The sequence below is a fragment of the Strix aluco genome, chromosome 7 (assembly GCF_031877795.1).
Source record: "Strix aluco isolate bStrAlu1 chromosome 7, bStrAlu1.hap1, whole genome shotgun sequence".
NCBI lineage: Eukaryota > Metazoa > Chordata > Aves > Strigiformes > Strigidae > Strix > Strix aluco.
Window position 1 is genome coordinate 11352558 of NC_133937.1, and position 25622 is coordinate 11378179.

Here is a 25622-nt window from a genome sequence, read left to right on the forward strand (position 1 = left end):
TCCAGGAGAGCCCGGCTCCTTGCTGGAGCACCCCAGCTCCGAGGGATCCCCCCGCCTCGCACCCAAAGGGGCCCGCGCCCTCCACTAACATGGCGGCGGAGACGAGGGGCACGGGGGCGTGGCCTCGGGCGGGGGCGTGGCCTCGGTGTGGGCGTGGGCGTGGCCTCGGGTGGGGTCTCAGCGACCGCGCCTGTCGGTGGCGGTGCGGGGGACAGCGCCCCGCGGCCCCGCCCCGCCGTGACCTCAGCGCGCGCACCGTTGCGGCGCGCGCCTCACGTGACGCAGGTAACGGTCCCCCGCCGCGCGCCGCCCCGCCCCGCCCCTCCCCCGGCGCGGCCTGTGTCCCGGGCGGCGGCGGAGGCGGCGCTGCTGCTGCTGCTGCTGCTGCTGCCCACCGGTGGGCCGGAGCCTCCCCGCCCCCGCAGGTCTGTCAGTGCCGGCGAGGGGCGCGGGGCGGTGGCGCCGGCGGCCCGGCCCGGCCCGGCCCAGCGAGGGGGCGGTGGCAGGCTGTGGGCGGCGCGGCGGAGCCAGGCCGGGGCCGGCCCGTGTGAGCATGCCGGGCGGTCGGGGTCGCCGTCCTCCGGGGCGGCGAGGGCCGCTTGCCGTGCGGTTGTGAGGGGTGGTGCCGCAGGGCCGGGCCGGGCCCCGGAGCGCGGCCTTCCGGCGGGGCGCCGCGACTCGGGGTGAGGGGGAAGGCGGCCGGCCCTCCTGGCCCCGCTCCAGCGGTACCTCAGCCCCGTCGTAGCCGAGGGAGCCTTGACAGCCTCGCTGGCTCGGGCCTCTGGTCGCGGCCGAGGCGAAGGGACGCTGGCGTGGCAAGGTTTTGCCGGGTGGCTGTGGAAGGACGTGTCCTGGCGTGGCGAGCAGGGGCAGAAGAATAAACCCGACCCCTCCCAGATATTTCCCCCCTGCTCTTTTGCAGCGTTTTAGTAGCCTAGAGTCTGTGGTGATGTTCCCTTTTGTACCCACTGAAGTCGATTTTTCTGAGGGGACAGTAATATATTGGGTAGTTTTATTGCATGGAGATACCTCCATTGGCCAAGACTCACGGTGCGTGCCTTGTGAACGCACGGCTTGTAAACTCCCTCCAGGTCAACTTTTTGAATGGTGAATTACACTTCTTTATACAGTGTGGTATAACAGTGCTGGAAGGAAAAGAAACATTTAGCATGTGGAGCTATATATTCCTAAAGTAACTTTATTTGATAAGGGTATTTCATGCCTCTCTAGTTTCAATTACCCATTTTTGGTTAATTGAAATTTTTTGATAATTGAATTGGCTTTTGGAGTTACTTCATTATCTTCATCCAATTTTTTCACTTGCCAGCCTTGGTTTATTAGAATTATTCAATCTTAAGAAGAGCTTTAGGAGTGAGTTGTATGGGAAATATAGGAGAAAATGACCATGATAGTGGATGAAGGAGCGTTTGTGTGAAATACGGACCAGATGTATTAATGACTACTTCTGCACAGCATAAAGAACGTTGGTAGCAGGACTTCACGTGTGTGTTAAGAAACTCAGTAAAGGTACTGGCAATACCAGGAGAATACTGATTCATATGATACTAGCCTGTGCAATGTATTTATGTTTAAAGCAATCTTGATAAAAGCTGGATAAACATTTCGCTATCAGAAATGGCTTGCTGTCTCTTCTTCATATGCTTCTATTACCCTCTAAAAACTGGGGTAGAATAATTCACAAGACTGTCCATGACGTTATGTCACTTCTAGAGTTGAAAGTGCCAAGGTGAAAACTACCTCATAGCTTGAGACACACATACCATACTGCAGAACAGCTGCAGAAATTTTCAGCTGCTTAGGGCTTTCATTTACTTCTACCATTTTAAGGGTGCTTTGGTGCATTAAATATCAGGTTGTTCTTTTGGTTCACTGCTTCTTTCTTATTTTTGACCTCCGGTAGAGATTTAATTAATATCTTCCTTTAGGTTGCTCTTAGCTCAGCTTGATTCCTTGCCAATTACTGTTTTCATTTCAGGGTTGATTTAGGAAACATAGCAGAGTGGAACAATCCTAACTGTTTCTGACTTCTGCCTGCTGTCCTGTGTGCTGATTTTTGACTGACAGTCTTAAGGCTGAGTGGGCTGGAATGGTCTATGATCATGCTGGTGGTCTCCGATTTGTTTAGCTGCTGACAGCTGACATCTGTGCTGAAGAGTGGTGTGTGCGAAAGGAAGAACTAGGAAGAAGTCAGTTTTGTTGAGTCAAATTAATCTGTAGCTGAAATCTGACTGGAATTGCATGTTTGGTGGCTTTGTCCATGTTTGTTTCATACATGCATAAAAATGGAGGCATTGCTTTTTCACGAGATGGGAATAATGTCTGTGATAAGTTTTCTTCACCTGTGATCTCTATATCTTCACAGGAGTGACATAGCCCATATCTGCTCTTGTAGTTTGCGTATTCAGTAGTTACAGCTTGAAGTATGGCTCTGACCCCATTTTGGAATTTTGAAACCTGGAGGGAAGTGACTGGTACCACTCATAAGCTCTTTGTTTCTATTATATAATATATAATTTGTATCTGTTTTCAAATCTCCCTGACAAACTTTTGTTATTTTGCTGTGTGTTCTTTGCTAACTGCTGGAAGAAAGATCTACACATTCTCCAGGGCGGATGTATTAGGAAGGAAGAATGTGAAATTACCTGTACTTAAAGCTTGCTGCTGTAGTATGATAAACTGAGAAAAATGTTCCTCTCATTCCCTTCTTTGCAATTCCCATTCCCATTCTTCTCATTCCCAGCTCTTTGCAAAGCAATTCAAGTGAAGGTAGGTAACATTTTAGGGAATGAGTGTCCACCTCTGAGGTATCTGTGCAGAAGTTTGGTAGCAGAGAGTGAGATTTGCATGGAATAAGATAGGTAGAATAATCTTTTCTGGCAGAATGGGCACAGACATAAAGTCCTAAGTGCCATGGTGACCTCTCAGTTCTTACTGTTATAACATGTTGTAATCTTACCAAGTTTAGCAAAATGACACGATGCATTCATAGTGGTTTTACTGCTGTTACATCTTAAAGAGAATTATGTATGCACACTATATATTAATTTGATGCCCTTTGCTAGCACTGGAGCTCATGGTGTTCAGCATTCCCAAGATCCACCCCTTATTGTTTTTCTCATTTGTGTTCAAAATTACAGAGAATCTGCTCTCCTTGTTAAAAAACTCCTAAGAGGTCATTGGAAGGACAAGATAAATGTTGCTAGTTAGGAAAGCAGACTAAACTGAGCCTTTTCTTAGTGTAACACTGTTTGATGTAAGGCTGATGTCAACATGAACACTTAACTAACACTTGAAGTATTTTGTCAGTTCCCTTATTGATAGCATAAATTTGAAGCAGCAGGCTTTTTTTCAGCCAGTGCGTTTGCGGTTGACGCTGCTCATTGAACCTACCCCAGGTTGGCTTGGTAAGAGGCCACAGCCTTCTACAATCGAGAGACAGCAGTTATGGTTGCCAAGAGCTCCGGACAAGTCAGGGATTAGCAGACTCATTTGTTCCCATGGAACCAGAGCTCAGGGGTCCTGTGGTACAAGCAATATCATGATTGCCAGGATGATGTTATCAGTTACAGAAGCTGTGAGGTGAGCTGATTTGATGTGGGGATGGCCATCAGCAGGCTTCTCCTGCGATAAGTGCAACTCCGCAATCAGTCACGGAGTGGCCTCTCCTGAAGAGAACTTCATGCCTAGGCCTGAGCTTTGTCGAGGAGCACTCTAGCCATAAACCTCAGTTTTCACTGTGAGGCTGAAATGTGTCTGCAATTCATTTGCTCTTTTTCTGATTAGGTTTATTTTGTCTTTATTAATAGACTTGGATCTTCTGTCTAATAGACAAACATGAGTCATCTGAAGTTGTTTGCAGCTACACTGAAGTGGCATGGCATTAAATTTCTGGAAAAGCAAGATACAGCCAGAAGGGTGTTTTTACATGGCCAACGGTATGTTTCATCAGGAACCTCAGAACCATTCCTGAGTGGGAGTAATTCAAATTATGTGGAGGAAATGTATTATGCATGGCTTGAGAACCCTAGAAGTGTACATAAGGTGAGTCTAAAACTTGACTGTAAGTGATAATATCAGGTTAATAGCGGAATTGATTTTTTTCTTTTTTAACTTGTTTTATATAAAGTCCAGAAAAAGGTCTCGTATGAAATGAAAAATGTGAAACTAATTTCCCACATATTGATTGTTGTAAGATGTGATATTGCAGCTAAAAAAGTACAGAGGAGCCACAGTCATGGTGAACTGAGTGAAAGGAATGAGAAGTCCAGACCAGAAATAGTAAGCTGCTCAGAAACTTTCAGCATTCCTCTGTGGAAATGCTGTTCAAGCAGTCTGTTAAGTAATTAGTTACATCTAGAATACCCAAGAAATAAAATACTTTTATTTTTTTTTGTTTATTGTAATAAGGTTGTATCAGAGGATATGTTATATTTAAACAGTATGTGTTGACATTGCTACTTCTAAACTGTCTGAAGATGAATGTTCAGTTTCCTTTAGGTAGCTGTGGAAGTTGTAACCTTAAAACTGAATCTGAAATTGTCAGAAAAGCCTTCTTAAGTATTGTGAAAAGTATTTTGTTCTGTCTCTCTCCCTCTCTCTCCAGGCGACATACATTTGTTTGCTTTTTTAAAATTTTAAATCTATTGCCTAAATCCTTTCTTGTGGGCAAAATACATAGACTTATTTTTTCACAAGCTTTCTGCTGACAAGGACGGCTCTCTTATGGTGATACATGCGTAGTAACTTAAGAAGCTGATGAGAAGTCTGATAAATTCTAAGACAGACAAGTAATTTTCTAGAGAAAGAATGCGAATTGTGCCCAAAATGTTTACCAAATTGGCTGTGTATTCCCTTATTCTTGAGGCACATATATCATAAATGTCACTTGGAAGTTGTTGTTCTAAGTTGGATAATCTATCTAGAGCATGAGGAAGTGACACATGTTGAGGGGAAAAAAAAAAGGAGACAAAGTAGTTTTGTAGCTTGGTGGTTTTTTTTTTTTTTTGGAAGTTGCATATGAATTTAGTCTTGTTGAAAGGTGACATATGCAGTGACAACTCTGAAGACTGAGTGTTATTCATATAGCATATAGATCCCAGGTCTTTTGTGTTATGCCTTAACTTGGAACTGGAGAGACCTTCTCCAGGAGTAGCTCCTTCTCCCATCCCATCGGTCTTTGATTCCTCGTTGTGTAACTGCCAGCTAAAGTTGCAGCCAGTGTAGAGCAGGGGGAGCACGTTGTGTGGATGCATTGAATGAATTCCTGAGAAGCCCTCGTGATGTGTTGGTGCTATAGGTCGATATTAACCCCTTATTTTGAGGACACTGAAGGGATAAACTCATGTGTAAGGAGTGTGCATGGTGACATCTTGTTTTCACTTGTTTTGTTTAAGCTCCAGCGATTCACAACGCCCTTCCTTACGAGGAATGAAATTTCCCATTCAGACCCGTTACAGCAGAGTGAATTTTGCTGCTGCGAAGTCTTGCAAATTTCTGATGGGGCACAAACCCCAGTAAATGAGCACAACCGTTAGGCAGGGAAATGAGCCGTGAGCAAGAGGCGGGAGCGCTGGGCTGCCCTCCGGCGGGGCGGGGCAGCTGTCCATGGTGCTGACGGGCCGGGCCCGCCCCGCAGCTCGGCCCGCGTAAAGCCCTCGGCGCGGGCGGGAAGCTTTGCCGACTCAGCCGCCCTAGCTAAGAGTAAAGGCTTCTGCTAAATTTAGACCTGCTCGTGGTTTTGCCCATACTTGGGGGTAGGCGGAAATGCTAGAAATCCTGCCGAAAGACTATCCAGTTCGCCTGACAATTCAGGCACAGTTGGGCAATGGATCTGGTGATGCAGTTTGTAGGTTGAACAGCGACCGATAAATTACCAGAAGTGAATTAACAGAGCAATGTAAATAGACTGGTGGAGTAGGGTGTGGCCTAGTGAGTGGATCTCATCTAATTCAAGATGCATTTTGAAAACGTGTGGATGCTTTTCTGGGTTAACTATATGTAATATACTTAAAACAGTAATGAACTGAAGTAAATTCACTGTGTGACTGGTTTATGAGGCTTAAAAGAATATGATTGATGGACATCATGGATTACTTTACAACTAATCTTGCCTAAATAATTAGGTTTTTCACAGCCTAGAAAAAAGGGGGGGAGGAGAATGATGCTGATTAATTTTACTTATTTCATCAACAAAATTGATTTTTGGTTTCTTGAAAACCATCTAATTTCATCAGCTGAAAGCTGTAAATACCTACCCAAGATTTTTGTCGACAGAAATTGTTCAATTTGGGCTTCACTAAAACAGGTTAAAAATGTTGAGAGTTGAACTCACCCTGTTTTGTTAAAAATACAAAAAAATTCATGTCAGAGTTGTATGACTGTAGGCAAGTTATGAATTTGTGGTGGAAGTGATGGAAAATAATGTCAAGAGACACCAACAACTTATGTGATGTTGGTTATGGTGTTGTTAATAATTTGATTCTCTCTGCAGGCCACTCATATTTCATTGTTTTATCCAGTATGTCCAGCATGGTTTAGAGAGCCACTTTGTGGTAGATGTTTAGACATTACAGTCTCTTTACTCTTTTTCCTCTTTATTTCCTACTTTTCCTTATGTTTCTTCTTGGATATCACCTCCTTATCAGAGGGGATGTACCTCCTTCTAGTTGATGAGATGAAAAAGCTTTATTTTTTCCTAGGCTTTAAAAATCATGCTCTATTCACTTTTACTTAGAAACTCCAGTTATTCAAGTCTCCTCAAGTTATTTACCTCTCAGAAAATTTGAGTGGACATGTCTTCCCATGTATGCTTATTTAAAACTTTGAAATATGGCTGTCATGTTCCAGTGAGCATATTCAGTGTTACCACCATTTTTCCTAAGAATCTCTCCTTTCTGTGTATACCATGGCTATATATCAAGGAATATGCATTTATATCCATAGGAGCTTTTATTCTTTGTGCAAATCCATTCCTGATGATTTCCTGCTTTTCCTTGCTTTCAGATTTCCTATCCTTAGAGTAGCCAAAACAACAATCAGAATAAAATGACGTGTGCTCTGAAAAAGGCATCATTATTTCTCCTTGAAGCACGGTGTCAGGGCCATAGATCATAAGGGAGAAGCTTGACAAGGCTCAGTTATTACTATCACAAGATTAATTACAAAATGGCATGGTTGGATATTGAGTACATAATGCCTGCCATGTTATCCTGTATGTAGCTGCTCTGCTGTGAGTGTGTAATCACTTCCTTGTTTTATGTACTTGGAGAAAGTGTGAGGTTTTTGTTTTGTTTTGGCTTCATATTTTTTCTTAAATGATGTAGTGATGCTCAGTGTGTGTCTTCTATGGCTTTACTGTCCTCACTGCAGTTGATAAATATTGTGATGTCACTAGAAAAAAAACAAACCATCAAGATAACTAATATGTTACTTGTTATTTTAAGTGTAACACTGTTTATTATATGAGAGTAGAATATTGCCACTGAATCACTTGAATTGTATTATATTACTTCAGAAAATAATGGTTAACTACAATATAAATTTGCTGACAGGGGAAAAAAAACAATGTATCATATATCACTATGGTAATTTATTTTTTACAGATGTATTTTTCTATTATAAGTCTTCTCTACCATTTTCTTGAAGAACTTTACTAATTTTGTTGAGAACCTGCAGGTTTGCTGTGAGACTAAGCTGGTCTTCTGTCTGTGCAGTCACATGGCAAATGCTGTTGCCAAAGACTGACATTGATACACAGGACTTGAAGACTATAATCTGGTATCAATCTTGAAAGACACTATAGAAATCTGTAAAGGCTTTGATGGATGTATATCTAGAAAAAACTAATTTTCTGTAGCCAAATGATGTATTTTCCCTCCCTTCTGATTAAATGTCAAGCCTGCCCAACAAATCAATAAGTTCAAAAATGTGATAGGAAAAAATAGTGTGGGTTCCTTCTGTCCCAGATGGCTGCGTCTTCAGATGTAAACGTTTTGAAGGTATTTCTTTCTGAGTTTGCATGAAGACAGGGTCTTATGCTTATTCTCCTTAAACAGGTAGCTTGTTGGGCAAGTCTATTTGGATTTTTTTAGCAGAGCACTTTTCTAAAAACAACTGTTTGTGGGACTGTGCTGTGATGTGCTTACATCTAAATGAAAAGCTTTTGACTCAACAAAGGAATAGTTATATTATTCTCATCATTGTATGTGTATCATGGTGTTGGAAAAAGTGAGGAAGGAACCTTAACATAAGGAAAGCATATTCTTTATTAAAATTTTGGATGAATACCAAATACCAGATTTGTCATGGATCCAAATGTGTGTTTGGAATTTCCTAATTTAATGAGGGTTAATAACTGTGTCTTGCCAGGATGATTCATCCAGTCTAAGTAGCCTTAGTTGTAACATGAGGGAATTGTATCTGTTTTTCCACTGTCAGGGATCTGCAAACTCTCAGATTAGGTGCAGTCTAGGCATGGAATAACAATACTGTTCTTAGTACAGAGTAAGAAGGTGTATAGAGAGAATACCAGAGGAAATGCAGTTACACTAATAGACTCTTATAGACCGTTTATAGGATGTTGTGTAATTCAAATTTCTAATCTCAGTGTGGCTAGCAAGGTGTCACGGTAAGAAGAATATAGGAGATGGGCATAAATGAGAGAAGGGAGGAGGAATGAATTCTTTCATCAGTGTGTCTGGAACTGACCAGCAAACATGATCTGTCTGCCTTAATTTGTCATGGCATATAAAAGTTAGACTGTGTTTAGATCGAGTCTGTGTAAGAGCAGGGTGATAAATTAAGTAAGCTTATCGTATTTGTATCAGTGCAGCTTTGTATTAATAAAGAAGTGAGAGGTGCATTAAAGCAGTGTTTCTCAGGCAGTAGCTTCATGCTAATGCTGAGGTTCCTGCCCACGGGTTCAGTGGGTCCTCCTGCTTCTGTAACTTGAGCTTGAAGGGTTGGGTGCTGTTTAGCTCTTGTATGCTGCCCCTCTCATAGTGTTTCTGAACACCTTAAAGCTTGTAGAAATTTCAATATGAAGACTTTTTGTTACTGAAAACAGAATTTTATAAATATTTTTCTGTCATGTAGTGTTGGTATTATATTATTTTGATTCTTTTGTGTATTCTGTAATGAATATATTAAGTAACGTTCTTATTAAAAATCAAATCTTTGGGCTACCTTTTGTTTTTTCTGGTTCCTTGAAATGCATTAATGCCAAGCTCACAGCCAGGGCAAATAACATGCACTGTACAAAATGATATTTAGCTTTTACAGTTCTTCTATTCCAATTACAAAGATTTTAAAGTTTTGAAATAGCTTTCTTTCCTTACTTAGCCGAATTGAGGAAAGTGTTTTATGACCTTCCATTACCTCTTATGGAACCTGTAAACTAAGGACAAGTATTGATTAGTCCCCTGCTAGTGCAGGCTTTCTTCTTTATTTGGTATAAGCATCTCAGATGTTTTATCCCTTTCTGCTGCTGTCTGTTGTCATTCATATATCTAATACCATTCTAACGTGGGACAGTGACCACCTCATCAGAATGGAAATAGTTCAGGAAAACCAGACTTGGGCAGATGTAGAGGAAGTGGCTTATGTGAAAGTGCAGATGGAAATAAAAGGATCTGTCATTGTCGTGGTTCAGTTTCTGAAATGTACTCTGCTAAAGTTATGACTTGCACCTGAAACCAGGTCTATAATTTCTTTTGTAGTAAGGTAACTGAAGCTAGTGAGGAAAGGATCTTAGACCAAGCGACTCACTCAGAAAAGCTGTAATTGCTTTTAAACCATTTCTTCAAGAAAGGCCCTTAAGGACTGATTCTGATTTAGCATATTCAGTGAGTGTCTTGAAGTATCATAAATTCTGTAAGTCTCATTAAAGGAATGGATTAATTTAATTCATTAAGGTTTTCCATTTTATAGGCTTGATACCTCTTTACCAGCAGCATAATATCATACCCATTACTGCTTGCCTGAATAAACATCTCAGTTAAAAAGAGCTGTGGGAATGAATAATGTACAAAGACGCTTTGCACTTGCATGTGCTGGAGAATTTTCTTCTGAACAAGCTTAGTGTAAGAAGTGAGATGAAAAGGGTTCTGTGTAAATGAAACGCTCTTTTTGCTGGCTGTTAGTGGTACTGTAATGGGGTCAGGTACCACTTGCAGCTTGAAGGAACTGCTTTTGGTTGAGGCTTTTGGTTGAGGTAATAAATTTTCCTCCTTCTTTCCTTCTCTCTACACATGTCCAGTCCTGGGATTTGTTTTTCCGAAATGCTAATGCTGGCCAACCATATGACCCCCACCTACCAGATCAGTTGGAAAGAAAGGCATCATTTCTTCAGAGCCATGGCCTGGCCCAGACACCAGGTAAAGCTGAAAAGCTTGTTGAAGATCACCTTGCTGTGCAGTCTTTGATAAGAGCATACCAAGTAAGTGTACTTTGGGGTTGGTGTGGGAGGGTCTCTTCTTTGCAAGCAGCCTTTTTTCTTCCAGTACAATGTTCTTTGTCTTCTGCCTTAACTCTTGCCTATTGTGTTGCTTCTGATCCAAAATGTCTGGAACTAGACAGTCTTTTCTTCCCTGCACAGCGTCTGCACACTGCAGTTCTGGATTCAGACTGGGATGCTCCTCTGGTTTAGCAAACTCAGGATTCAGATTACCCACAGCCCTGATGCTGGTCATCTGACAACCTGGAAGCTCTTTGTGGAGATAGTAATTTGTGAAAGGGAACATGAATCTTTTGGGGTTTTGCCTGTTTACCAGGAGCAGGAGCCAAACATGTCAATGCTTAGCCTTTGCTATTCTTTTGGCTCACTTGACAAAGATTTTCTTTCTCTGTGTGTGTGTGTCTGATTCAGTAAGTTACTTAACCAAATTGGAAAACTAAGTTATCTGAAATAGTTTTGCTTCATATGAAGGGAGTTGTCCTGGATATACTGGTACTAATGAATCTCCTGATGTGTGCAGTGAAATAAGAACTTTTCCCTCTCTTCAACAGCAAACTTTTCCATGGTCCAAGTCTGTCTTCACCTCTGGGAAAGTTTGTGTTACGGTTATAAATGTTACTACCTTTCTTTAAGAAGGGAGGAAATGTGCTTGCCTTCTCATGCATCTAGTGTGAATTTTGATATTCCTGATTTGAGCAGGATTATAGGTAAAAAGAGAGAGGAGAAATAACAAATTAACCAGAAGTTGAATTTTGGTACTAAGTTTGGGTCAGCTTTGATGAATATCTTTTAGAGAGCTGTTCATCAAATTGACTATGTTTCACAATCAGATTTTTTTAACCCTTTTATTAAATAAAGAAATTAAGTCTAATTTCCTTTTTTCCTCTAAAAGACAAAGGATTTTGGAAATAGGACAGTGGTTTTGGTTAGATGTTTTCTAAATATAAAACAAGTTTAAACATTTTTATTTAAACTTGTGTTTAATATCTTAATTTCAAGAAAAAGCATAAAAACAATGTGAAACAAAGAAGCACCCTGCTAAACATGTAGATCTATGTTGAGCAAAATATTCCAGTCTGATTTTTATTTTTTCCTTTTTTCCTTTTTTTTTTTTTTAAATAAGCATGTAACTTCCCAAGAAGTTGGCTACAGTTTGACTTGAGCAGATCTATTCTGCCCTGCACTAATAATTTTGACTCCTCTGCGCTATCATCAGAGGAATAGAGGAGGAACTTTTTTAGAAAACTTTTTTCTGTACACATTGCGTTGTCACCACTGATTCAGATATGAACCATGTTAATCCAGCTGTAGGAGAGGTGTTGTAAAAGAGTTGAAAGGTTTGTGAATATAAAGAATATATTAAATATGCTTAGAAATAGCTATGTAGAAAACAGCCACTTCAGCCCTGTCACTTTTACCTGCAGTAAAAATTTGTTGGAAGAATTAGAGAAAATCAGAGAATTTTAGACTGCTTTGACACCATTTATTTGAAAACAGTTCAGGGATTGCCATTTCATTTCCTGTATGTGAAAGAGTTTGCTGTCTGACTCAAGTGATGGAACAGAAATGTCTGTATAAATGGCAGGTACCCATGTGTCTGCAACAAACGATGAAAGAGGATTGCCTAAGGCAACTGTCTGTTTTTAAAAGGTATTTAATACCCTCTAAATTCAGTGTTGAAGGGATATGATCAATTTGACCTTCCTTTGCCTGATAATGAAATGAAATGGAGAAGGATACAGAATTTTTATTTTTCAAACCTGTCAGTATTTTATGGTTTTTGTGGTAAACTGCTTTGTGGTCTGTTAAGCTGGCCTTCTGAAAAGGCAGTTAATCTGTTGCTTTTTCTAATGCAGAGCACCGGATGCACTGAAAGAAGGATTTCCAGTGAAATGTGTGTGCTTAACAAAAATTAGTGTAGATAAATTAATTTATTGAGTCTTACTTTTATAATGTAGATTTTTGTTTTTCATCTGTGTCTAGCAAATACAATTTTAAAGTCTGGTTTCAGGTAGTCTGTACTTGCATTTAGTCAAATTTATGGCAATTGATGAAAATTTTCCATACATGTATTTTCACAAGGTTGATCTCTGATTTTTGCAGTTACTGTTTTATGTATCCAGTGAAAAAAGTGGAGTTATTAAAAAATAACTTGAAAATGAGGGAACTACTGTCTTATTTAAAGACCCAACTACTCCTGGAGTGTAATATGGCATAGCACCTTTTTAATTTGCTCTTCTGGGTTCTGGTGTTTGTGCTAATCCTCTTCCTCTTCCTCCTAATACTGCAGAGCAGATGTAGCTTGGGGAGGTGAATTCTTTCCTGTTGATGATGTTTGAGACAGAATTGTTTGCTTAGTTCCAGTCAGATAGACTTTGTGCTGCTGTAAACAATGAGGTGGCACAGATGTTGCCGTGGGCATCGTTTGGCCTGTCAGAGTTTTATTACTGGTGATTCATGAGATGCAAAGAATCTCAGAGGCCAGGATGAATTTATAGGACTGGTGATTCTAAAAAGGATGCCCTGTTTCTGTTTGCTTATGAGTGGAAAGCATTTTGCTATGAACAAATACAAATAGCAAATACAGAACATTTGTATAGTGTTTTTATAAGTCACTTCTTGATGAATCACACCCTGATTACACTCTATTACTGTGTGATGCAATTCATTGTTAATATTGCAGTTTATTAATTTTTTTTTCAGAGGCAATCAGGGTACTAGTACTGTGAATGAAATTCTACCCAAGTGATCTGAATTTCTCCTTAAAAAGAAAAATATTAAAGAAAAAATATTCAAATATTCATCTATAAAAAACTTTTAATGAGATAATTTGATACATGAGAATCACGCTCAAGAGACATTTAAAAAAATCTTTTATTTTTGGCTCTGAATCAGTTATTTATTCTGTAGCAATGTTATATGTTAATATAAGGCACTAGTTTACAGCAACTTGTGACATGCATTAACACCAGTCATATTGTAAACTGAAAGCTGCCTAAATTCCCCATTGATTTTGTGTTCTTTGGTGTCTTGAATGTCAATTTTATCATAGATTAATTTCTTGAAATTGCATGAATGTTATCTGATGTGGAACAGAGCTCATGAAGAGTAATCCCTTCACTTCTAATATAAACTTCTTCAGCACCAATCTATGTTTTAGGTCAACAATGCTATATTTTAGTATTCTGCAGATGCAGAAAGGAGGATTCAGGCAAAAATACAAAATGACTGAATTGGCAAACGATAGGATCTATAGACTAGTCATAGTTTCTTAATTTTACCCAGAGATTTAAAGTACTATCTTTAGTAGTTTTCTTTACTTAGACTTCAGTGTAATTCCAGTTTAAATTGTATGTCAGACAAAATAAAGGTTATGTTCTAATGTGTATTCAGCAATTTTTAATAGAGGTAGTATACATATTCAGAGTTAGAATGATTATTTCCTGTTCTTATGGGAAAACTTGGGAAAGATGACCCTCTCGTGACATTAATGGTGTTTAGTTATTTCACTTCGTGGCCAATATACATGCTATGGAGAGATATCAGTGACTTTTTCCCTTTGTCTGACTTCTGTTAGTGTGATTTCATTTTTGTCTCACTTCCATCCTTTTTCAGATCCGTGGCCATCATGTGGCTCAGCTGGATCCTCTTGGAATTCTGGATGCAGACTTGGATTCATTTGTTCCATCTGACTTAATCACTACAATCGATAAACTTGGTGTGTACACTGTATGCCTTGTTATTTGCCATGGCCATTTGTCTTTTTTGTCTCATTGGGCTGTGGTGAATAAGACCTTTCAGGGAAGCGTCTCCTCTGCTTGCTGGTATCATGAAATAGTTTCTTTGAGCATCTGTAAGGGGGCTCAAATGTCAGGATGATGGAATTTCTACTGTGAGATCACAGGTGAAGTTCCTGTGAATTCACCTTCTGATGAATGATTATGGTTTTGAGCCACACCAGAAATTCATACTAATCAATACATTAGGCCAAGATTCTGGTAATCTCAATTACTTTTATACCATTATGCTTGATACTTGTTTTGACTGAGAACATCTGAAGGCTAGTCAGTAGGGAAAACAGGCAATAAACAAAACACTGGATGGAGGAATTTAGGGTAAATTTCATACCAAATTTGGATTCTAGCCTCTGATACTTATTCCTTCTGTATAACTTGAAGAAGTCTGTTTGAAGGTATCATAAGAAAACACAGAAAGTGTAGAATTCTTGACTTGTGTATATAATCCAAGGGTGATAATTTTGGTTTACTGCTAGAACAGTGTAATACACTAGGGGCTGTTTTTCCAAAGGTTATGCTGGTTGCTAAGAGGGCATCCCTGAGAAATTGCACTGATCAATTTCTTTACTCCTCTCTACTTTAATAAAAGAACATCTGATTGATTTTTTTTCTCTACTCTTCAATCTGGCTGGTTTGTTTAAAAGGTGGTTTTCTTCTTGATAGGCACTGAATCAATTTTTCTTTGATATGTAGGGAAGCTTTTTGGACCAGACATAAAACATAGTGCAAGTAGTAGATAAAACACATTCTGCTTAATTTTACTGTTAAGTACACCTACTGCCTGTTTGCTGCTGTGCTTTCAGGTCTAACCCTTGATCATATGAAGGCAGTGGAGTGCTTAAGCCTGTAAATAGAGAGGTACTTACACAAATCAGGGGTACTCTTTGAAATTTGTCAGCTTTAATTAAAGGAAAGTACCTACTAGAAAATACATTAGATGTTTACTGAGTAAATATAATTTGTTTGGAGCATGGGTGACTGCTAGCATGTCAGTACAAATTTCTTTGAACTGTACAGATAGTTCAGTACAGAGTGTTGTGACTGATCAGAAGGCATCGTACTGAAGCTCTCATGAGCATAGGAAAAATATGCTAGACTTGTGAATGAGATGGGGGGGATGTGTCTGAGAGTGCAACTGAGGTGATACCTCAGTTAATGAGGGGAAACAAAATTTCTAACCTAGTCTTGACAAAGCAAAAAAGAGAAGGATCTCAAATGTTGCCTATCCTTGAATGTTCCAGGCAGGAAATTTATGAAAGGTCTCTGGTAGTACAGAAAGTATTTTAGTATTTGATTTTTATTTTTTTTGTGTGCATTTTCTTTGTTCCACCTTCTCGTTTCTTTTTTGAGAAACCTTCTGGTAGGAAGTTTCTTCTGGGAGTTGCTTCTGAAAATGCAGCTAGTTACAGCTGTACCTACTGCACAATTCAAGTTACATAATTGCCTTCAGGAACTCTTGGATTTTCATAAGGTTGTATCTCTTTAAACATGAGGTGATGCTTCAGTGAATATGCAGTGCTGCAGTACAAAGCACAGATGTTCTGTGTGTGCCCAAATCATTCCTGTACGTGTTCTGTTTTTTGCATGACAGAACATGAAGAGCCTGTGAAGTCTGAGAGAAAGTCAGCAAAGGAAAAATAAAGAGATGTTAGCACTGCTTTGTTTCAAATGACGCTAAAGACCCTGTCATCCCTGGTGTCCCTTCCCCCTCTTCCTTTTTTTCTCTTTTTTTTTTTTTTTTTTATGTTTTTACTATTATAGAATTAATTTGGTGCTGGAAAAACCTATTATGGTACAAAAAAGGAGAAATAGTGATGAAGACTTCTTTTGGTCACTCCAGTTTTGACATTTTAATATATTATTAAAATTAAAAATATTTTAAAATAATATATTTTTAAAACACAAAATATGTTATTACTGACGGTGCTGTATAGTTAAAGTGGTGGCAATGCAGTTCTATGGTCTGACTTCAACTCTAAATCATAGAATCACAGAATGGTTTGGGTTGGAAGGGACCTTAAGACCATCTAGTCCCAACCCCCTGCAATGGGCAGGGACACCTTCCACTAGACCAGGTTGCTCAAAGCCCCGTCCAACCTGGCCTTGAACACTGCCAAGGAGCGGGCAGACATAGCCTCTCTGGGTAACATGTTCCAGTGGCTCACCGCCCTCACAGCAAAGAATCTCTTCCTTATATCTAATCTACATCTACCCTTTTTCCATTTAAAACTGTTACCCCTCATCCTATCCCTACACCCCCTGATAAAGAGTCCCTCCCCAGCTTTCCTGTGGGCCCCCTTTAAGTACTGGAAGGCTGCTATAAGGTCTCCCCACAGCCTTCTCTTCTCCAGGCTGAACACCCCCAACTCTCTCATCCTGTCCTCATAAGGGAGGTGCTCCAGCCCCCTGATCATCTTCGTGGCTTCTGGACCCACTCAAGCAGGTCCGTGTCCTTCTCATGTTGGGGGCCCCAAAGCTGGACACAGCACTGCAGGTGGGGTCTCACGAGAGCAGAGGGGGAGAATCCCCTCCCTTGACCTGCTGGCCACACTCCTCTTGATGCAGGAGGCAGTTGGCTTTCTGGGCTGCGAGCGCACATTGCTGGCTCATAATTAGTTTTCCATCCACTACTACCCCCAAGTCCTTCTCCACAGGGCTGCTCTCAATCCACTCCTTGCCCAGCCTGTATTTGTGCTTGGGATTGCCCTGACCCATATGTAGGACCTTGCACTTGGCCTTGTTGAACTCCATGAGGTTTGCAGGGGCCCACCTCTCCAGCCTGTCCAGGTCCCCCTGGATGGCACATCCCTTCCCTCCAGTGTGTCGACCGCACCACACAGCTTGGTGTCAATCCCACTCAATCCCACTGTCCACGTCACCGGCAAAGATGTTAAACAGCGCTGGTCCCAACACTGACCCCTAAGGAACGCCACTCATCACTGCTCTCTGCTTGGACATTGAGTCATTGACTGCAAGTCTCTGAGTGCGACCATCCAGCCAATTCTTTATCCACCAAGTGGTCCATCCATCAAATCCATGTCTCTCCAGTTTAGAGACAAGGATGTTGTGCAGGACAGTGTCAAATGCTTTGCACAAGTCCAGGTAGATGATGTCAGTTGCTCTTCCCTCATCCACTAAGTTTCATTATTATTTCATCTTTAAATTGCTTCTTCACTTTCACCTTCAGAAAATTCATTTAACAGGGAATATGGTGCACTATTCTATACTGATTTAAGTTATATGCAGGCTTTCATATCAGTGTTAAAGTGGATGCCTGTAGCTTATCTGGAACCAAGATAAAGAGTTCATAATTAAAAATAGAGAAGCTATTTTTAGTTCTTAAAATATTTTTACATGTGCACACACACACATATAATTTTTATGTATATATAAGTTTCTACAACTCTATGTAATATGTTTTATAAGTTTTATACATTTGCTTCTTACTATTGTAAGAAGCTATTTTTCTGTTCTTCATTAAACAGGTCTAAGTTAAACTTTATCATCCAAAGCCTTCAAGTTGCATCAATATGAGTCTTTCAGTCTTTTCTGTTGTGTAGTTTGGCTTTTGAAACTGCATAAAAGTTAAATATTTTCTTAAACCATATTCTCAGCCAGAAAACATTTAGGTATGTCTAAATCAAAATGGGATGCTATGATTAAACAAGCTCTTGTTTTATTTGGGGTGCGGTGTGGAAATCTGTCTGTTTTGTAAGGGGTCGCCGACTGGGAAAGAGAGCTGTACAGGTCATTACATGGCCTGTACATTACATTTCAAACTAACTTCCTATAAAGAGAAAGAGGGTGAACAGAAATACCTTGGAAGTTTTACCAGAGCGTTTTCACAGCGTTATATTAAACATGTTCTGTATTTCCTCTTAGTCTATCTATAACTGTTGTATAAATTAATCCAGTATACTGCCAACCAACTGGTTCTGTCTGTGAAAAGTGATTCATTTTGTGTTTGTTGCTCATGATAGAGCAAGGAAGAAATCCCAGTCATTACAGTTATTTTATTAAACAGTGAAGTGCAAGATCTAATATGGAGAATTGATGGCATATGCTAAAATAGAAAAAGGTTTGGGTGATTGTAATTTCAGTTCTATCGAGCATTTAAGAAAGAATAGTTTGGTACTTCTAATCAAACAATAACTATTTAATTTAAACATTTCTTTTTAAAATCCACACTGAAGTGCATTGTGCTAATGGATGCCTTCAAAATATTTACACTTCCAATTTTTAATCTGGTACCTTCTTTGTTAATATTGCTTTACTAAACTTAACTTGTGGTCATTTGAAAAACAATGCTGGTTTCCTTTTTGTCTGCTGCCCTGCTTCACAAATTGATAATGTACCTGTTGTAGGGTTTTATGGTTTGCATGAATCGGATCTGGACAAAGTCTTTCAGCTGCCTACAACAACCTTCATAGGAGGAAATGAGAACAGTCTTTCTTTACGAGAGATCATCAAACGGCTGGAGGTCAGTGGGACATTTTTTGATTTGGAATTTTTTCCATCCAAACAGAGGTGAACTTTTTCCCGTTATCAGGCACAAAAAACTTACTGTTTTCAATTATTAATAGAGCATGTAAAGAGTTCAAATGGCATTAAAAAATAACCCTTGTGCTGTTTCTAGAGATGGCAGCACCATTAGTTTCATTGCCTTGATATCTGAAACATGCAGATTAAGGATGAGCATAAAAGAGGTGAATATGGTAGAATACTAATTCAGGCCCTAGTTCTGTAAAGAGCTGATGTTGTTTAAAAGGAGTAGAGCCTTTAGAACTTGTCTTTTAAGTGTCCTACCACAGATAAAACACTTTGCATACAGTACTTGGGAAGTGCAGGGGTTGCTCTCAGAGCCCCAGCTTTAGTGAGACTTTTACCTGAGTGAAAATATGAGAGTTGGGTACCAAATTCATGAAAGCCCAACTGTAGCTTGTAGATAGTGATGGCCCTTGTTTTCCATCCTCAATCCTTTTTCTAGAGTTTCATTGTCTGACAGGTGATATGGTTACACCCTGTGAAATCATCAAAGCAAAAATAATTTAAAGCAAAAATAATTTAAAGCAATAAATTTAATTAGAGGGGAACTCCAAATAGCAAAATGGCAAGTTCGAATGGTAGTGAATTTGTAAACTACTGAGTTAGTAAGTATTGGATATTCTTGATTGTGCTTTTTCCAGGATTTTTGGAATGCTAAAGTTGTAGAGATTTCTGTTGCGTGGTAATGAAATCCATTGGAGTAAAAAGGGGTAGGGGTGAGGAAATATTTTAAAGGGTGAAATAGAGAACTGAGTTACAAGAATGTAAAAATAAAATAATTACTGAGCATATAGGAGTTCCTGGCTTTGACTTGTTGCAAGTATGAGAGAATGTGTTGACTTGCATGTTTGACTATTACATTGGCTTAGCTGAAGCATGGTAAATTGTTAAGCCACAAGATATTGTGCATTTGAGCTCTTTATTTGCTTTTTGGTTTTTGCACTTCTAGCATGTCTGTGCAGCAATTTTCAAGAGATAATGCTTAAAATTGTGATGTGCAAATAAAGGGACAAAATCAATAGCAAAATCTAAAAGCCTCAAGGAACTGATTTGTGTTAAAGAGAAATAACTCTCTGGTTTTCCTATTCTCTCCAGAGCTTTGGATTTTTTTTAATTGAAGTCAACATTAAATTCCTTTTAGGAGGCAGTAGAGAGCACACGCTATGTATTCAGAGTGGTGTTGTCTCAAACTCACAATAGGTCTTACTTCTGTTGACTGGTATTTTGGACACATTTTTCTGGTGAAATATTCTTTTTAAGGTAGGAAAAAGAAAATTTTAAAAATGCAACAAAAAGATAAAATTTCTGAAGTGTCTTTACATTTTTTCCTTGTCCTTTCTGTTCTCAGCTGCTTGAATTATTTTTCAGATTTCCAGCCTTCTGAGACTTGACAGTTATCAGATAATTTGCATGAGGCTTCATAGCTGTCTTTTCATCATCTCTGTTGCTTGATTTCAGATGACATTTAAAAAAGACAGGGCAAATTTTGATAAATTACTTGAAATCTTTGCTGGTGCATCTAAAGAAAAGAGTCTATTATGCCTGTAAGCGAGATAGGTGAAATAAGCCAGTCAGTTTAAGACAGGTTTATTGGCCTACTTTGAATGTATTACCAAATGAGAATCTTCCAGATTCAAAATTTTGAAATGTTACTTTGTAGAGAAAGCTTTCTGGCACAAACCTAGATTCAGTAAAATGATTTATTCACTTATAGGATTACTGTGGGGAAGATAAGTGGAAGAGGAAGAAGACAAGATAGCTTTCAGAAGAGTAACATATACAGAAAACACAATTTAAAAGATGTATTTGTTTCTTCATGGCCCATTAACTCCTAAAGCTTCTGTGTTGGTGTTTTCACATCCTAGAATACCTACTGCCAACACATTGGCTTGGAGTTTATGTTCATCAATGATGTGGAGCAGTGCCAGTGGATCCGGCAGAAGTTTGAGACGCCAGGAGTTATGAAATTTACTAATGAGGAAAAAAGGACTTTGTTGGCAAGGCTGGTGCGCTCAATGAGGTACGCTGGGGTGGTGCTGGGAAGCTGATCTGTGACTGCTGGTGTGGGAAGCTGGTGCAGACTGTAAATTGCTGAGGTGGAGGTGAAGAGTCTTAAGTGAAATCTGGAGTACAGGTGGGTGTAGTTAACCTGGCTGTGACATCAAAGGAAAGCCCTGTGAGGTATGTCGGGGTCTGTGTAGTGACTTTTAGTATTCTATTTTCTTTAGAGGCAGGTTGTGTTCTGTAACACTTTGTGCAGCCTTAGTGGCATATCTGGCAATGTTTTCACTGGCTTGCAGAGATCAACTGGGAAAAAATTGTTTCAACAGATTAGTAATATGCACCTGTGTTAAAGATTCATAACCCGTTTCAGAAAATAGGTGCCAGAACAATGTTGGATACTGATCTTCTGCTATATTCTATCTACTGTGCATCTTTCTAGTAGCACATGATCAAGGGAAAGCATCCTAACAGTCAGCTTAAGGAGAATTTTTAGATGTGTGATATGTTGACATGAGCGTTGACTTGCTGGGATGCTAACAGTCTCTTTGGAAAGCTGTGCCAAGATGGGACTGGATTTGAGAGGCGTAATGTGATTTAAAGTCCTGGTTTTGCCCTTTTCCTTTTGACGTATGCCAAGATGTGCTGTAGTGTTGCATGACCTGGCAGCAGGAGTTTTGGTCTTTGCAATATGTGAAAGCATGTTTGGAAACAGCTTGTTGATAGCTCCCATTGGGACTATCTGTATGGAAATATGTGATCCCAGAGACTGAATTACCCTCTCACCCCTAAAACAAGACTGTCTTCTCAGGCGTAAGATTTATTTCGGTTCTTACAATCTGAAACAGTTTGCATATTCTTTGATAAACATGAGTTAGAGACTTATAAAGACATATTTTTTGGTTAAGCTTCCGTGTTCAAAGACTTAAATGAAGTGCTCATTGGAGATGTTGGAAGATATTTTTGCCAAGTGTTTTGTCAATATCATAGCAAGATTGTTTGTCTGGTTAAAAGTTTAATTTAAACAGAAATAAAAAAAAAAGTCACTTAATGGTCAAGTGAATATTGCACTTGAGTAAGTTTTTTTAACAAGCCCTCAGTATGAACCATCTCCATTTATCTTGAGACAAGAATTTGTGCTTTTATTCCTGCCTGTCTAAGCTGTGGAAAGATCTGGGGTTTCTAGTAGCATGAAGGAGCTGAATATTCATCTTCTGCCAAAGTAATTGTCTTCTGAAAATGGAAGAAGAAAGTTTTACATAAATTTCTACCTAGCTATCTCTAGCGTGTGACTTTTTTTTTTGTCTGAAAATGATAAAGAAAAAAATCTGCTTTTGTGGAAAACTGGTCATCCTCTTGAGATTTGGACTATATAAAGCAGATGGTCATCATTTTGCTCAAGAATACCATTTTCAAAAATGATCATTCCAAGTACTGCATATTTCAGGTACTTGAAACTGTATTTTAAAGTAGGATTTTTCATCCTTTGTGGTCTTCACTGATAGGTTATTGAACAGAGGGTCATTTTAAACTCTTCCTCATGTTAAATACTCACTGTGTATATGTTTGAGCTACTTTGTGTGCGCATTAGTAAACATGTTAGACCCTGATTATGTAGTCTGATCTGGGCATCTTCTTAAGCCTGTGCAGGGGCAAGCATTTCTAGATTATACCTTCTGAGAGCAACCATCTTTCCTAAGACTTGCTCCTCACTGGGTACTGAATACATGCAGTGACAGTGGATGAGTTGTCAGCCTTTGTGAACTCACAGTGGCATATATGGGACTTGAAAGATGTGACTCTGAAATATTGTAGTTTTGCACACTTAGTGGCAGTTTGCCTCAAGTAATGAACTTTCTGCTTGTCCACTACTGGCTTAACTTGCAGCTGTAAAGAGGAGGAAGACAGCATGTACACTACTTTGATTTGTCCTGTAGGACTTGCTGTTCGTATGGGGCCCCACTTTCAGTTTATATAAATTGGCATAGCCCTGCAGACTTCCCCGAGGAATTCTGGCAGCGTAGTTTAGCTCAGGGTCTGGCTTGTTGCTTAGATGACTGAATTGTGAGGGTATTGATGGGCGAGCTAACAAGAGTCTTTTGGCCACTCGTCATTTCACTGCTTTTAGGACTTCAATCGAAAGAGGTAAATGTCAGCATCCTAAGTGAGGAATAAGCTGAGTATTAATGGATTATGGCAGTGTTGTGAGTCGAGGCATTGCACAGATGATGTAACCAATACAGTTATTTTCATGAAGATGTATTTTCCTTGCCGGTTGTATCTCCAAGCTTTCCAACATGTAATCCTTTCAATGTTTGTTAAAAGGTACTTTTTAACCACTCACATTGCCGCTGGCCCAAATGCATTAAAGAATGAAAGAACATAGAGCTATCAAGGATTGAAATCTTTATCCCACTGAAGCTAAGGCAGAGCTACCAGTGCCCTAGTTCTTGGCACATTACCAACCGTTATATCACACAGTCTGAGGAGCCTTGCTGTTGAATAGGACCTATGAAATAGGCGTGTTTTCTACTGTGGTTTTCTACAAGTATTTTATCATTACTTTCAGAAGATACAGGTTCTCTGTTATGTTTTCTTCAATCCATAGAAGAGACTTTGCTGTCACTCTGCCTTCCCAGTGGTCAGTATACATTTTGTGTACGTGGAAAGGAGCAGAGTTTAACTTGGGGAAGTGAATTTTGTCTGAGGTGAAGACTCTTCTTCTTCCTGTCTGAATTTTTTCAAACTCCTGGTAAATACTTTTCAGATGGAGGAGAAAGATGACTTAATTGTCTCCTATGTCTGTCTCCCTACATGTGACTTACCTCTGGAGGCCTACAAACATGTCTTCACAGATGTTTTATAATGGTGTAATGTAATTTTATTTGCTAAAAGATGTTTGACAATAAGTATTTGCTACATCATCTTAATACAAGCACCCTCTCTTGGTTTTTTGGGTTTCTTTTTGTCACAGATTTGAAGACTTCCTTGCTCGCAAGTGGTCTTCTGAAAAGAGATTTGGTTTGGAAGGATGTGAAGTAATGATTCCTGCACTTAAGACAATAATTGATAAATCCAGTGAAATGGGAATTGAATATGTTATAATGGGGATGCCTCACAGGTAATGTCAGTGGAAAACCCCCCACAAATGGGTTTATTGTCTTAAGACAAGTTTTGGGTTCTAGAATTTAGTTAACGAAGTTGGTATTAGGGAAGCTAGGGTAGCAAGAGTCAGTCATAGTGAGTAATGGGAACACAGGACTGTAACAAATACCTGTCGGTGAGAGGCCACAGGTTTCGCGGGTCAATGCTAGTGAAACTCACTTCAGTGTACTTTGAAGCTGCAAGCAAATGTGACAGCAGCCATGGTATCTATCCCATTGCATAGAGTCTAGAACTGAGAAAGCTTGGCAAGCTAGTATCAAACTTGCTTTTGCAGTCTGCCTTAATGAATTAATTATTAATGTCATTATACTAAGACTGATAGCTACAAAAGTCATTGTGCATACTTGGATAACTGGGTGTTATAAAACATCTGTGGGAATGCGTTGGAGGAGCTTTGCAATGGGAATGAGAAGGGTAGAATGAAGGGTTTCAGGTTCAAAAGTTTGAAGTAAACCTCTTACTTGCAGATTTCTGACAGAGTGGCATGTTGATTTTACAAGTTTTATGCTGTTAACGCTGTTACTACCATTTTTGACACATAACTGTGGAATTTTTTTAGAGGTAGGCTGAATGTATTGGCTAATGTAATCCGAAAAGAACTGGAGCAGATCTTCTGTCAGTTTGATCCCAAACTTGAAGCAGCTGATGAGGTAAGACGCTTCTTCAACAAGTCTGTGTGGAGAGGTCAACGTTCAAGGTAGTTTTTGGTAATTTTGGTCATGCTTATTATGAAAATAGCATTATCAGCTGCTAAAATGCAGTGTTGTCTTTTCTGGTTTGAGGAATATGATTTGGTGAAATTTCTTAACAAATTCAAAGACTGTACCATGCCTCTAACATACAGAAGGTATCTCATGAATGATTGTAGATAAGTAAGCTCAGGGTCATTTGACTGAGTTCATAATCCCTCATAAGCATCTTCGTTTTATATAAATAAAATAACTATCAATATTCTGTAAATATTCATCCATTATTTGATAGTGACACTAAAATAATAAAATAAGAACAGTGTTCCAATTTGAAATTATGGTGTCATACCCATAGTGCATACTGATGTACTAGATGCATTTTTTAGATTGAAGCACAAATTTTAAGTGTAGTCAATCGGGTGCAGCTGATATGAATGACATTACTGAATCGTGACTACATCTTGCATGTTAGGGATCTGGAGATGTAAAATATCATCTGGGAATGTACCATGAGAGGATCAACCGAGCAACAAACAAGAAAATTACTCTGTCCCTGATGGCTAACCCTTCTCACTTGGAAGCAGTTGATCCCGTTGTGCAAGGAAAAACAAAAGCTGAACAGTTTTATCGAGGGGATACAGCAGGGAAAAAGGTAAAGATTATTTAATATCTTAACTCTTACTGCTAGTTTTTCATATTATTTTTAATAAAAATAGTTTACCAGCAGTTTTGTATCACAGAGTCTTCCTTTCTTCCTCCTTCACAAAAGGGATATATCACCTGTTGAACTAGATAAGGTACCTCAAAGGTAACTTCAGGAAGTAGGCTTAAAACTTTTTCATTTGTGAACTGAGCAGAGACAGCAGAATGCTGAGAAGTCTATGGTTTATTATAAAAATACAGTTCTATTTTATAAGTACTGCAGAAATATAGAGCAAAGAAATCCTGCTG

The 25622-nt window shown here is 39.4% G+C and overlaps 1 protein-coding gene across 3 annotated transcripts in view; it reads left to right on the forward strand.

Annotated features, from left to right (window-relative positions):
• Window positions 1–204: 204 nt before the first annotated feature.
• OGDHL (oxoglutarate dehydrogenase L) overlaps window positions 205–25622 on the forward strand; it is a 55685-nt gene continuing 30267 nt past the window's right edge. The window contains exons 1-9 of one of the 3 annotated variants that reach the window (XM_074830479.1): window positions 205–285; window positions 3828–4062; window positions 10277–10456; window positions 14090–14192; window positions 18636–18751; window positions 20682–20836; window positions 23792–23938; window positions 24542–24632; window positions 25144–25323. In XM_074830479.1, coding sequence (XP_074686580.1) covers window positions 3856–4062; window positions 10277–10456; window positions 14090–14192; window positions 18636–18751; window positions 20682–20836; window positions 23792–23938; window positions 24542–24632; window positions 25144–25323 — 1179 coding nt within the window. In that variant the 5' untranslated portion in view covers window positions 205–285; window positions 3828–3855. Of the gene's footprint in view, window positions 286–334; window positions 426–3497; window positions 3601–3827; window positions 4063–10276; window positions 10457–14089; window positions 14193–18635; window positions 18752–20681; window positions 20837–23791; window positions 23939–24541; window positions 24633–25143; window positions 25324–25622 lie in introns of those variants that run through there. The other 2 variants (XM_074830478.1, XM_074830481.1) reach the window with 2 other exon arrangements.